The sequence below is a fragment of the Pelophylax lessonae genome (genome assembly GCF_965119305.1).
Source record: "Pelophylax lessonae genome assembly, chromosome: 11".
NCBI classification, from domain to species: domain Eukaryota; kingdom Metazoa; phylum Chordata; class Amphibia; order Anura; family Ranidae; genus Pelophylax; species Pelophylax lessonae.
The window spans coordinates 205,325,743-205,338,192 of record NC_138778.1 but is presented as its reverse complement, the minus strand read 5'-3'; the positions used below and the strand labels follow the sequence as shown (position 1 = coordinate 205,338,192).

General features: G+C 45.6%; 1 protein-coding gene across 1 annotated transcript in view; it reads left to right on the top strand.

Annotated features, from left to right (window-relative positions):
* The first annotated feature begins 11,522 nt into the window (after positions 1 to 11,522).
* Positions 11,523 to 12,450, top strand: part of LOC309566452 (uncharacterized protein) — a 253,261-nt gene continuing 252,333 nt past the window's right edge. Inside the window, exon 1 of the mRNA XM_082271598.1 lies at positions 11,523 to 11,856. Coding sequence (XP_082127724.1) covers positions 11,639 to 11,856 — 218 coding nt within the window. The 5' untranslated portion in view covers positions 11,523 to 11,638. The remainder of the gene's footprint in view (positions 11,857 to 12,450) is intronic.

Below are 12,450 nucleotides of genomic sequence, written 5' to 3'. Positions count from 1 at the left end.
CAAGTCCCAGCAGGCACAGCAGGCAGGTCCCGGAGCCCGGAGTGAGATGGAAGGAGAGAAGCCACACCAGGAGAGAGGGAGGGATCACAAAGTAAGCAATATAGCAGCTTACCAGAATGTATGGGTCACCCAAATTAATGGATAGACCAATGCAAGCTTGATGTTAATACCCAGAAAGTCCACCAGATGTCACTCCTCCAATAGAAACAACTTGTACTCCGCAATTATTCAGCAATCGATAGTGTATATATAAAAGATGGTAACAGGCAGTGGTGTATTTTGGTTTTGTGCTGCCCTAGGCAAGACTAAAATTGAGCGCCCTTCCCATGTAAATTTTCCCCACTTTTTTAACGGATGTGTCTTCCTCCAAAATTGAAGGACTACAAGTCCCAGCATGAACCCCTGAGATCTCACGAGAGGGGGGATGAGAGGGGGTGGGAGAGAGAGGGTGGGTGAGGGTGAGGGAGAGAGAGAGGGGGGTGGGTGAAGTAGGGAGAGAGAGGGCGTGTGGGAGGGAGAGAGAGGGATTGGGTGAGGGAGGGAGAGAGAAAGAGGGGTTGGGTGAGGGAGGTAAAGAGAGAGGGGGGAGAGAGAGGGGGATGAGAGAGTGGGGGGATGAGAGAGTGGGGGGGTGAGAGAGTGGGGGGGGGGTGAGAGAGTAGGGGGGATGAGAGAGTGGGGGGATGAGTGAGAGAGGGGGGATGAGTGAGAGAGAGAGAGAGAGGGGGGGATGAGAGAGAGGGGGGATGAGAGAAGGAGATGAGAGCGAGAGAGAGAGAGGGGGTGAGAAAGAGAGAGGGAGGTGAGAGGGAGGGAGATAGAGAGGAGGGGTGAGAGAGTGAGAAAGGGGGGTGAGTAAGAGAGAGAGGGGGTGAGAGAGGTTGTTCTAGCAACCAGTGGCCAATAGAGTCTCAGGTGGTGGGGGGTGGCTTTTTTGCTGCCCCCCTGCAAAGTGCTGACCTAGGCCTGGGCCTTGTTGGCCTAGGCCAAAATACAGCACTGGTAACAGGGACATAGCGTGATACCGTAAAAGCAGTAAATTTATTAAAAACATAAGAAGGTACACTCACATATTTGAAGACATCAAAAGGCATGTATATATTGTTGATCCTAATGCAGCGGCGTCTCTCAGCACGCTAACATCAAAAAAGCCAGCTATTGGGCCCACTAGCCGGCTTTTTTTATGTTAAAGTGCTGAGAGATGCCGCTGCATTAGGATCAACAATATATACATGCCTTTTGATGTCTTCAAATATGTGAGTGTACCTGCTTATGTTTTTAAAAAAATTTACTGCTTTTACGGTATCACGCTATGTCCCTGTTACCATCTTTTATATATACACTATCGATTGCTGAATAATTGCGGAGTACAAGTCGTTTCTATTGGAGGAGTGACATCTGGTGGACTTTCTGGGTATTAACATCAAGCTTGCATTGGTCTATCCATTAATTTGGGTGACCCATACATTCTGGTAAGCTGCTATATTGCTTACTTTGTGATCCCTCCCTCTCTCCTGGTGTGGTTTCTCTCCTTCCATCTCACTCCGGGCTCCGGGACCTGCCTGCTGTGCCTGCTGGGACTTGTGGTTCCTTTACAACCTTTTCAGCACTTTATATACTTAATACTGTGTTATACACATATGTTGGACACTTTTGAGTATTTATTCACCAATTGCTTATGGATTAATTTTTTGTACCACAGATGTGGGTTTGCACTATACTATTACATTTGTAGCCAGACGCTCTGCTGGCTCTACACTGTCTCTCCTCCTTTGCTTCCCAACCCTCCACCGGGTGGCATGGCAGGGCTGCTGCACTGTGACAGGGGAGAGGTGCAGCTGCGGGCTGTATGTGAAATCCCCTGTTTGCCCCCACTTCTCCCTTTGTCAACAGAAGCAAGATCGAACAAATAGGAAGAGGACTGGAGTGGAATCACTGTCTCCCCTCCCCCTGGTGATGCAAGTGAGCAAAGAACACTGGGATATGTAGTCCTGGGAGATGTCTGAAAAAGCCACATGGATGGGCAACAGAACACACTACCCAGGATACTTTGCTGGCTCACAGGAGGAGAGAGCCAGATTTGCCCGAGCAAAGTTTTCACCAGAGAGTAAGTGCGGTACAGGCAGAGATAGTGAGAAGACATGCTGTTGGGTGCCATTCCAAAAGAGAGTGAGACTGAGCCACTGGAAGCCATTACAGTGTGGCGAAACCTGATCAAAGGGACCATTGTTGCCGTGTCGCTGGGTCTGGTCAGAGGGCTTTGCAGCCATCACTTATTGCTACTGCTAGAGACAGAGCCCTTAGAAACTAGAAACAGCTACCTTATAGCTTTATTACCACCTGCAGGCCTGCCTTGCTGACTGTCTACAAGCGCGTAAACAGTTATTGGGCCCCAACATTTAGCTGGCTGAAGAGTCAGGACTAAAGACAGCCCCTTAACAGTTGCTTCCCAGAGACCTTTGCCCCTTTTACTTCGCTGAAGGGGTACCTCTCAGGAAATGCTATATTATACCCTCACCAATCCATTAGCATGCACTCAAATCTAGGTTAGTATTATTATTTGTACTGCAGCTAATGTTTATTTGCACCGTTTATTGCTGATTCACGTATTAGTTTCAGTTTAGTGGTATAGAACCTGATTCTTAGTCACTCTGACATACGAATTACTCTGTCTAGCAGGTTGTGTCCGAATTTACCAGTTGTGTACTCATTTATGCTCAAACCGGCAATTTTCTCTAACTCACTTCAATATATTGAGTGTATCAATAACTAAAACGGGTGTGTGCCTATTTTCTGGTAGTAACCCACAGTCAGGTTAAAGGTACTCATAATTGTGTTTTTATAGTAGGCTGTGGGGTGTGGGAAGGCCCTGGTGGTAGGCAGCCAGAGGGAAAGCATGACACACACTGTGGTTAAAAATGCAAAGTTGGGGGGCATGGCCAGGCTGGGCATGTGAGTGGAACAGCCTCACAAAGCCCCAAATTAATATCCTGCTACCAATCCTGACTCCAGCTGTTGATTATAGGTATCATTCTTTTCAGCGCAGCAAGAGGAATCTATCAACACCACTCACAACCAGATCTGAGCTATGATGACCCGAGGAGGCAGGGGAGAAGGGACAGCCCTGGAGATTTAACATGCACTGCCCAGAGGAACATCACAAGGCTCTGAGAAGCACAAAGACACAGGCAGCAAAGCGGGTAAGGGTAAAAAAAGATGCCCCCAGAGACATGCTCTACTATACACAAAAAAGCACAAAGGTGCAGGGGCAAGGCTCCTTTACAGCCCAGGGGATAGAAGCTGACTTATCCCAGTATACAGTATAGAGACAGAGTATGGGACTGAGCTTGACACCATGTCTCTCCCTGATAGTGATCAGCAGACAGGAACTGCAGATATGATAAAGAGAGAAGTACAACCTACCCTAAGTTAAATGTGACAAGCTGTACAGCATTGGACTGCTTCAGTTAACTCCGTCAAGGAACACTTAGGGGGGCTGACAGAAGAGGTGTCGCTACTGCGACAAGACCTCCAGAAGATAAGAGAAAGAACAACTGCTGCTGATGACCGCATCAGTAATCTTGAGGACAAAATACCTCCACTGATTGCTGAAACCCGCACAGCCGCCCACATAGCCACTGCCACAAGTGACAAAACGGATGATATTGAAAATTTTGTCTAAGACGAAACAATGTTCGCATAGTGAAGCTGCCAGAAAAGGTGGAGGGTCGTGACCCCACAGAATTCATTGAGAAATGGCTACTGGATCTATTGGGGAAAGAAGCCCTTACCCCACTGTTCGCTGTTGAAAGGGCACATCGTGTTCCTTCTAAGGCACTCCAGGGCAATGCACCTAGGCCAGTCCTGGCACGGATACTTCACTACCACGACAGAGAGAAAACCTTAAGACTAGATAGAGAGAAATCCCCCATACACTACAATGGCACCAGAGTCTCATTTTATCCCGATTTCTCGGCTGAGGTGGAGAAGAAGTAGCAAATTCCAGGATGTCAAACAACATCTCCAACGCCTTAATTTGCCATATGCAATGCTCTACCCTGCATGGCTGCAGATTACAGCCAGAAGTCAGGCGCACTTTCTCAACAGGCACTAAGACAATGCTGAAACTTGAGACCGTTTCCTTGTTCTTCCTCTACAAACGAGCACATACCTTTGATTCGGTGGTTCTGAAGAGCGCTGCACTTTTTTTTACCGGAATCACTAAATTGTTGCTATGTTTACCGATAAGCTCAAATGGAGGCAGCACCTTGTGAGGGATCGTGACAAGCTCTCTGCGAGATTCCTAACCACCAAATGCAAACGACCTGATAGGTGTTATTTGTTGGAAAGCTTTGCCTGAAAGGCACCACTACAAGTTATGGTTTTGTTTAACTGATACCCATAGCCGGGAAGAATGGTCTCTCAACCCTCTCGGCCTGGTTTTTCCTGAGTTAATTTATGGTATTTTGTCATGAGACTTTTTGTTTTCTGCACTTCCGGAGCTATCTTGTTCATTTACAATACTTAGTAGGCCTAAGCAGGTACTTTAGTAGTATGAGATGCAGAGACATCTCACTTGCCACACTGCATAAGATCTTATCATTAGTCACATGACAGACATACCTCTGGTAACCTAAGAATATTAGGGGACTACACAATCCTTTAAAGAGGGTCATGGTGAGTATGGTCCTTCGTAAGTACCATCCTGCAATAATGGGCCTCCAAGATACCCATCTCACACCAGAAGTGCTCCTGGGCATAAAAGTTAAAAGAATCATAAAAGAAGAAAAATATCATGTCACATATACTTCATACTCCAGAGGGGTGTGTGTCATTGTACACAAATTTCTGAGTTTTCATGAACTAGCTGCAATATCTGATTCTGAGAGGCGATACGCATTTTTAAATTGTAAATTGTTCTCTTTAATTTGTATCATAGCTGTGGTATACATACCTCCACCATTTTCCATTTCAGTGCTGTGGGACCTGCTGATCTTCATTTTAGATAAGCCTGATATTCCAATCTTTGTCCTAGGTGATTTTATTAATGTCCTAAATCCTGCCCTAGACAGACATCCCCCCAAATTTAGGTTCCTCACAACGAGGCAGCCCATTGCTACGATTTATGGAAGAGGTAAAATGGGTGGATTTATGGAGAGAAAAGTACACTGTAACTGTCCAATTCTCCTGTTAATCTAAGACATATGGGTCACTGTCCCGTATAAATCTTTGTCTCGGGTCAGCTTTATCGATTGGGCTGATTTGGAAAATACTGTATGCTGCTAGAGGGGTGTCTGACCACTCGCCTTTGATATGCTGGATTACAGCTAAACCTATCCTGACCCTTCCTAGAGCTCCGTGGCGTCAAAACCCTTTTTGGCTGAAACTGATACCTGAGAGCACTGGGATTGGACAAAACATGGTTAGTTTCTTTGAGGATAACGTGCTCTATACTGATAACCTGCTGAAGTGGGACTCTTTTAAATGCTATATACGTGGAGTCTTCATATCCACAGTTAATAGTATATAAACAGAATCTAAAAAAGCATGAAAAACTTCTAATTTAGCATGTCCAGGAAAGGGAGAGGGAATATATTTCACAACTCCCAGACGAGGCCCAGTCAGTTTGGCTCGCTGCACAGGATGCCCTGACACAACTGATTAACTCCAAAGCCAAAAAAAAAAAAAAAGTTATTTTTCCAAGGTCACCTTTTATGAAGAGAGGGAACAGACTGGTCGTCTGCTAGCAAAAATAGTTAATTTACACCCAGCGGCTCTGGTGATTGGTGCACTAAAGCCTCCTACAGAGGAATATACCAATTTCCCAGAAATGGTTATGGCAAAACTAGTGGAATTCTACTCGGATCTCTATGCCTCTAAGGTCTCCTATACCCCAGAGGCCATACCAAGTTATTTACAGTCTGTCATTATACCCACCCTGTCAGAAGCTCATAGAGCAAGTCTGGATGCTCCTCTTAGGTTAGAGGAGATCAGGGAGGCGACCAGCTCTTTTGCCAACTCCAAAGCACCTGGGGATGGTGGGCTGCTAATGGATGTATTCCAACAACACACTGATATCCTTTTACCTAAGCTGTGGAAAGTATTCAATGAGGCCCATGAGCATGGACGGCTACCGCCTTCCATGAACAGGGCAAGTAATATTTTTCTTTTGAAGCCTGATAAGCCAGCTACGGAGCCTAATTCCTATAGACCATTTCCTTGTTACAAGCTGACATAAAAATTTGGGCTAAAGTACTCGCTCGGAGGCTTAACAAAGTAATTACTGATATCATTCATGCAGACCAAGCTGGCTTCATGCCTAACAATTCCACTGCTTTCAACCTCACCCGACTTTATATAAATATGCAAACACCAGCTGATAATGGAGGGGCTAGAGTGCTTTTGTCGCTGGACGCAAACAAAGCCTTTGATAGCATGGAGTGGTGCTATTTGTGGGCAGTGCTGGATAGATTTGGCTTCAGAGAACAATTTATTGCATGGGTCCGTTTATTGTATCATGATCCCCAGGCTGCTATCTGTGAGGGTGATAGGACTTCCCAGGTATTTTCACTGGGTAGGGGTACTAAGCAGGGGTTCCCTCTCTCCCCCCTCCTATTTGCCCTTGCAATAGAACCCCTGGTGGCTAAAATTAGTAACAGCTCTCTGGTTGAGGGCTTTAAATATGGTGCACTCCATGAAAAGATCATGTTGTATGCAGACGACATGCTGCTTTTGATGTGAAACACAGGCCCCTCTTTGCAAGCTGTAATGGATATTGTCACTGAATTTGGATTTTTTTCAGGCTTGACTATTAACTGGACCAAGTCAGCCCTGTTGCCACTGGATGGAGCTCTTGACCCCCAGGTATGTTCTTTCTGCCCAATGCCTATAGTGGGGCAGTTCAGATATTTGGGAATCATAGTCTCGGCTGAGATTGTGAACTATTGTCATTTGAACATATTTCCCATGCTGTCACAGTTTAGTTTAAGGAAAAGGTGAAATTGTGGTCTAAACTACTGCTGTCAGTGGTGGGTAGAGCTAATTTAGCAAAAATTATAATAATGTCCCAGCTGCTCTATTTCCTCCACAATACCCCTTAAAATATTTTGAGTGGTAAATTCCATATTTCGCTCGCTACTATGGAAATTAAGTACTGCTAGAGTCAGGCTGGAACAACTCTAGAGGTCTAAGTATACTGGGGGCCTAGCTTTCCCGAACCCCTGGCTGTACTATCTGGCAGCCCAGCTGCAGCAGCTGCTAAACAGCATGAATGATGTATCGGCCGAGGGGGAAACACACACTGATTAAACATTAGCTGTGGCGTTACACTGTGTAAAAGCTCAGACTCTCCCGAAAACCTTTGAGGCCCAGCTCCTTTTGAAGTCCAACAGAAGGTATCCCAGGTATAGGCCAGCCCTCAAATTTTCCACTCGCCTGCTCACATTTTGCGAGTGGAAAATTATTTAGGGTGAGCCTGGGGCTGCTCCGGAAGCCGCTCAGAGGAAGAGAGGAAGAGGAAAGCCGGCCAGCCGACGGACTGGATAATGACAGCGCGCAGATCATCGCACTGTAACAGCTTTAATTGTAATTGCCCGGTGCTCGCCGACACATACAGTACCACCTCCTAGCCTGGCTTCTTTGATAGACAGAACACCTGGCCAACCAGGACGTTTGACGTCTATAAAAGAAGCCGGGCTAGGAGGCGGGACTGTGTGTGTCGGCGAGCGCCCGGCAATTACAATTAAAGCTGTTACAGTGGGATGACCCGCACTCTGTCATTATCCGGCCAGCTTTCCTCTTCCTCTCTCTCTCTTCCCCTGCATTGTTGAGCACAGATAAAGCTGCATTCATGGGCACAGGTGAAGCTGCATTGTTGGGCACAGATAAAGCTGCATTCATGGGCACAGGTGAAGCTGTATCAACAGGCTCAGGTAAAGCTGCATTGCCGGGCACAGATAAAGCTGCATTGATGGGCACAGGTGAAGCTGCGTTAACAGGCTCAGGTAAAGCTGCATTGATGGGCTCAGGTGAAGCTGCATTGACGGGCACAGGTGAAGCAGCATTGACAGGCACGGGTGAGGTTGCATTGACGTGCACGGGTGAGGTTGCATTGATGTGCATGGGTGAGGTTGCATTGACGTGCACGGGTGAGGTTGCATTGCCATGCACGGGCGAGGCTACATTTATGGGCATGGGTGTGACTGCATTGATGGGCACTGGTGATGCTACATTGATGGGCACAGGGGAGGCTGCATTGATGGGCACTGTAGAGGTTTCACTGATGGGCACTGTTGAGGCCGCACTGATAAGCTTTATTGATGATGCTGCACTGATGGTCACAGATAGGTTGCATTGATGGGCACTGATGAGGCTACACTGATGGGCACTGAAAACGTTGTTATTAATATTTATTTTTGTAACTTCTGCATTAATGCAAAAACATTTAACAGTGTAATTTTATGAGATAATTTATGAGGGCGTGTTTAGGGGCGGGGCACTATAGGAGTTGGGTGGGGCAACTGGTGGTGAGTAACCCTTAAGGCCTGGCTAGTAGCTCAGGACTTTAAATTTTGAGCCCTGGTATAGGCTACTACATAAGATTTGGTTCAAAGCAAAAAAACTACAAAGAGTGTCAGGATTTGTAACTGGCAAAGCTGCAGTGTGCAGCCCGGTGGCTAACATATGGTTTTATTTACCTCCATCACTCGTTTTAAGCAACGGCAGGTTGCTCCCATTTGCCCAGATGCAAGCCAGATATAGATTGTGAAACAAAATGTACTTCCCCTAATGCCCAGTACACACGATCCGAAAATCGGACGACTCTCCGTCCGTTTTTGTTTGGTTGCTAGGAACTCTCAATTATATTCGCAAATGGGAGAGGTTACTTAGCATATGAATTTTCTCGGACGATGATACCCCACTTAAATTGTTTACTCTTGGACTCCGCCCAGACCCATTGCGTACAAGATGCAAGGGAGCTAAGGGGGACCTGATACATCTCCTTTGGAAGTGCCCAAGGTTGCACCGCTTTTGGATTGACATAGTAAGCACCATTAACAACAGTTTTCAAGTAACTGTCTCTCTTGACCCCAAACCTTGCTTATTGGGTATACTGGATGAGGTTATAAGGGACATATATGTCAGAGAGGCGGTGTCCAGAGCACTGTTCCAAACTCGAAAGCTGATCTTGCAACATCGGATCTCTCAAACCTCTCCAACTTTACTATAGAGATGTGGTTAGCCAACATGGGATTAGCCTTGAGATATGAGCGCTTGATATATCAGCATAGGGGCAGCCCGACCCAGTTCAATAAGATCTGGGGATGCTGGTTAGCTACCCCTTGCTTGGCTCTATTGGACCTAATTCTTGATAGGCTATAAACTTAACGTGGGAACTCAACTGCTCTGTGAGTCCCCTTGGAGTGAGTTTAATTTAAAGTAATGGGGAAGAGATATGATTAGAATGTTTTCTTAAACCATACCTAGGGATGCATACACTGTGAGAAATAACAACTAATGGCATCTCAGGTTCAATTGGTTTTATTTGTACAAGAACAATATTCTCCTTTGTATTCTGCAAAGTATTGTATAATGTAATACTTCGGAATGTGCATTGTTTATTGTACTGTTAAAAGTTGTTAATAAACTTTATTCTGATTAAAAAAAAAAAAAAAAAAGTGAAGTTATATTTTTAAACATTCCAGAAACAGTAACGGCACATTTCAAATAGTATAGAATAAGCGGCAACACTCAAAGCAGTATGTGGAACTTGCAAATGGAGAGAGTGATGCACAGAGGCTGGCTGCACCTGGCGCAAAGAGTGGCTGAAAGACAGATGTAGGAGAGAAGTTCCTCAAGGAGCCCTGACAACAGTCCCTACACTGTGCCTCATCTTTTGGAACCTTTCTCTATGCTAGGCACACTCTCCCCCGACTAACAGGATTTGATCTAGCCACACGCAAAATGCGCGCCCATTGCAGTCAGGCTTTTTGTAAGCTCTGCCCTCACTAAAGATAGCTGCAGAGGTCATCTGGGTGGCAGTGTCCAATTGGACAGCAGTCTAACTGATGACACATATGGAGGCCTGAGAGGGATAGGTATTCCTCCTGTCCTCCACTCTCCCTGCAAGCTGGATGCAACTGTGCTACCTGTGTAGGGAGGTCAACCTGCACCTGCCTACTTGTGCTTGCAGTGAAATCTATTCAATCAGGTGTGTCAAAGAAGCTGAGGTTGTTCTTGGAGTGAAGGTGCATATTGGAGAACCTAAAATTACCAAGTGGCTCCTTTGAGGGTAGCCCTACACATTTTTCCAAATATTTTTTTTTTTATAAATAAACCCCTTTAATGTATTCATTTCACAGAAAATAAGCAAACCAAGCAAGTTAAAAAGAAAATTAAATAAAACAAACTAAACCATTCTGACCATTATTATACCTGTAAATCATGTATTGTAATATTAATATGACAAAAAAAAAAACTCAACCTCTTTATTTCCAATGTAGCATTTTTTTCTATGCAAATTTTGTCAAAGCAGCTCAATAGGAAAGAGAGAGTTTCCAGGTAATCATGGGTGCATCGCATACTAGCTCATTATGAACTACTTACCTTAGAACGAAGCCCCCGCAGTGCCATCCACTCATTGACAGGATGGCCGACATGTTCGGCCGTCCTGCTTCCTGGTTCGCGTCCTCTGATTGGCCGGAGGCGCGATTACATCACTCACGCACATGCGCACGGGAGCCGCCGTTCACGGCACAGGGCTCTTAAGGAACGGCATGGGTGGCCGTTCCTTCAGAGCGCATGCGCCGATTACGTCATCGGGTGCATTAAAAGTAAATATCTCCTAAACGGTGCAAGTTTAGGAGATATATACAGTACCTATAGGTAAGCCTTAGGCTACTTTCATATGCTGCGCTGCGTGCTGTGGTCCATTCTCTGCTCAGTGGGGATCGATCCACCGATCCCCGCTGAGCAGGCGGATGACAGCTCCGTCTCCGCACTATGTGCGGAGAGGGAGGTGTCAGATCCCCGCTGCTCTCTATGGGGAATCGGATGAGAGCGGACCGCCTGTCCGCTCTCATCCGATCCGATCCGATCCCCTGGACAGATGGAAAATAGGGTTTCCATCCATCTGGATTTCACAGACAGGATCGGATGCGGATGGCAGCGGGTGTCAGCGGAGATGTCTCTGCTGACATCCGCTGCTCCATAGGGATGCATGGAGGATCCGATCAGATCCGCCTAAAAAACTGACAGGTGGATCTGATCGGATTTTTTGTGTGAAAGGAGCCTTAGTAAAGGCTTACCTATAGGTTAAAGTTCCAAGAGAGGGTTTACAACTACTTTAAGTCCTTTCCCCTTCATGGATTGAAGAAAGCGAAAGTAAAATATTTGACATTGTTGCTCCTGTCCCCTCCCTACTGGTTTGTTTTCTGTTTTCCTAAGCAATTAATCTTACAGCCATCAGGAAGTAAAATCAGAAGTGCAACCAGTAATCACTTAGGACTGACTCCTGACGAAGCCATATTTGGAATTGTCCAGCTGGTAAAACTGAGACTTGTTTCTCTTGGCCCTGAAACTTCTATTGCAATTCCATTCGGATCTGGTCACCTCCTGGTCGTCTGAAGGATACGTGATCATGAGCAAATTGGTACATACGTACATCGCTCTGTATGACTTTGATGACCCTATGAAGGGCTACTTGTGTTTCAAGGCTGGGGACCGGCTTCAGGTTGTGAAAACAGACCAAGAATGGTGGCAGGCCGAGAAGATAAACTCTGATGGCAGCAAAACTGGCGAGAAAGGGCTAGTACCGTCTAACTATCTAGAGGAGGAAGGAATGGAGGACAACAAGACGTAAGTAGCAGCACTAGGTTCATGGAAAGGTCAGTGAATGGGTCATGATTTACATATCAAATGTGATTGGACATGTAAGCCACCGAAAGATCCCTGATATTCAATATAAGAGCCAGATAAACTTTTATTCAGCCTACAGATTATCTGTAACCCTTTGTCCACTGTGCGAATTCAGTGGTTACCTGTTATGGCACACATACAGTACTTTCACAGTATGCACTTTCCAATGAATGGTCTCCTGGTGATTCCAAAAGGTTTCATCTCACTGTATGACATGGTGGGTAAATGTCAAAAAAATCATTTGATTGCAGAAGATTGAGGTATCCTGGCAACAGCCTGCCCCAGATGCACTTACCGGCTTAGCCAAGACCAGTGACCATATACTGTATACAGTATATCACCTACTTTGGGTACTGTCATAAATGAATGTAGGGCCACACTTTACAGAGTTGTCTTGGGGTAGGGGAATGACTTCACACATATTTGCAACTGTCTGCAACAAAGACTTCTGTTTTTATTTTAAATATTAAATATTGTATAAAAAGTTATATTCTTTGGATTGGCATGCAAGAAGTGTGCCACAATCAAGTTTTA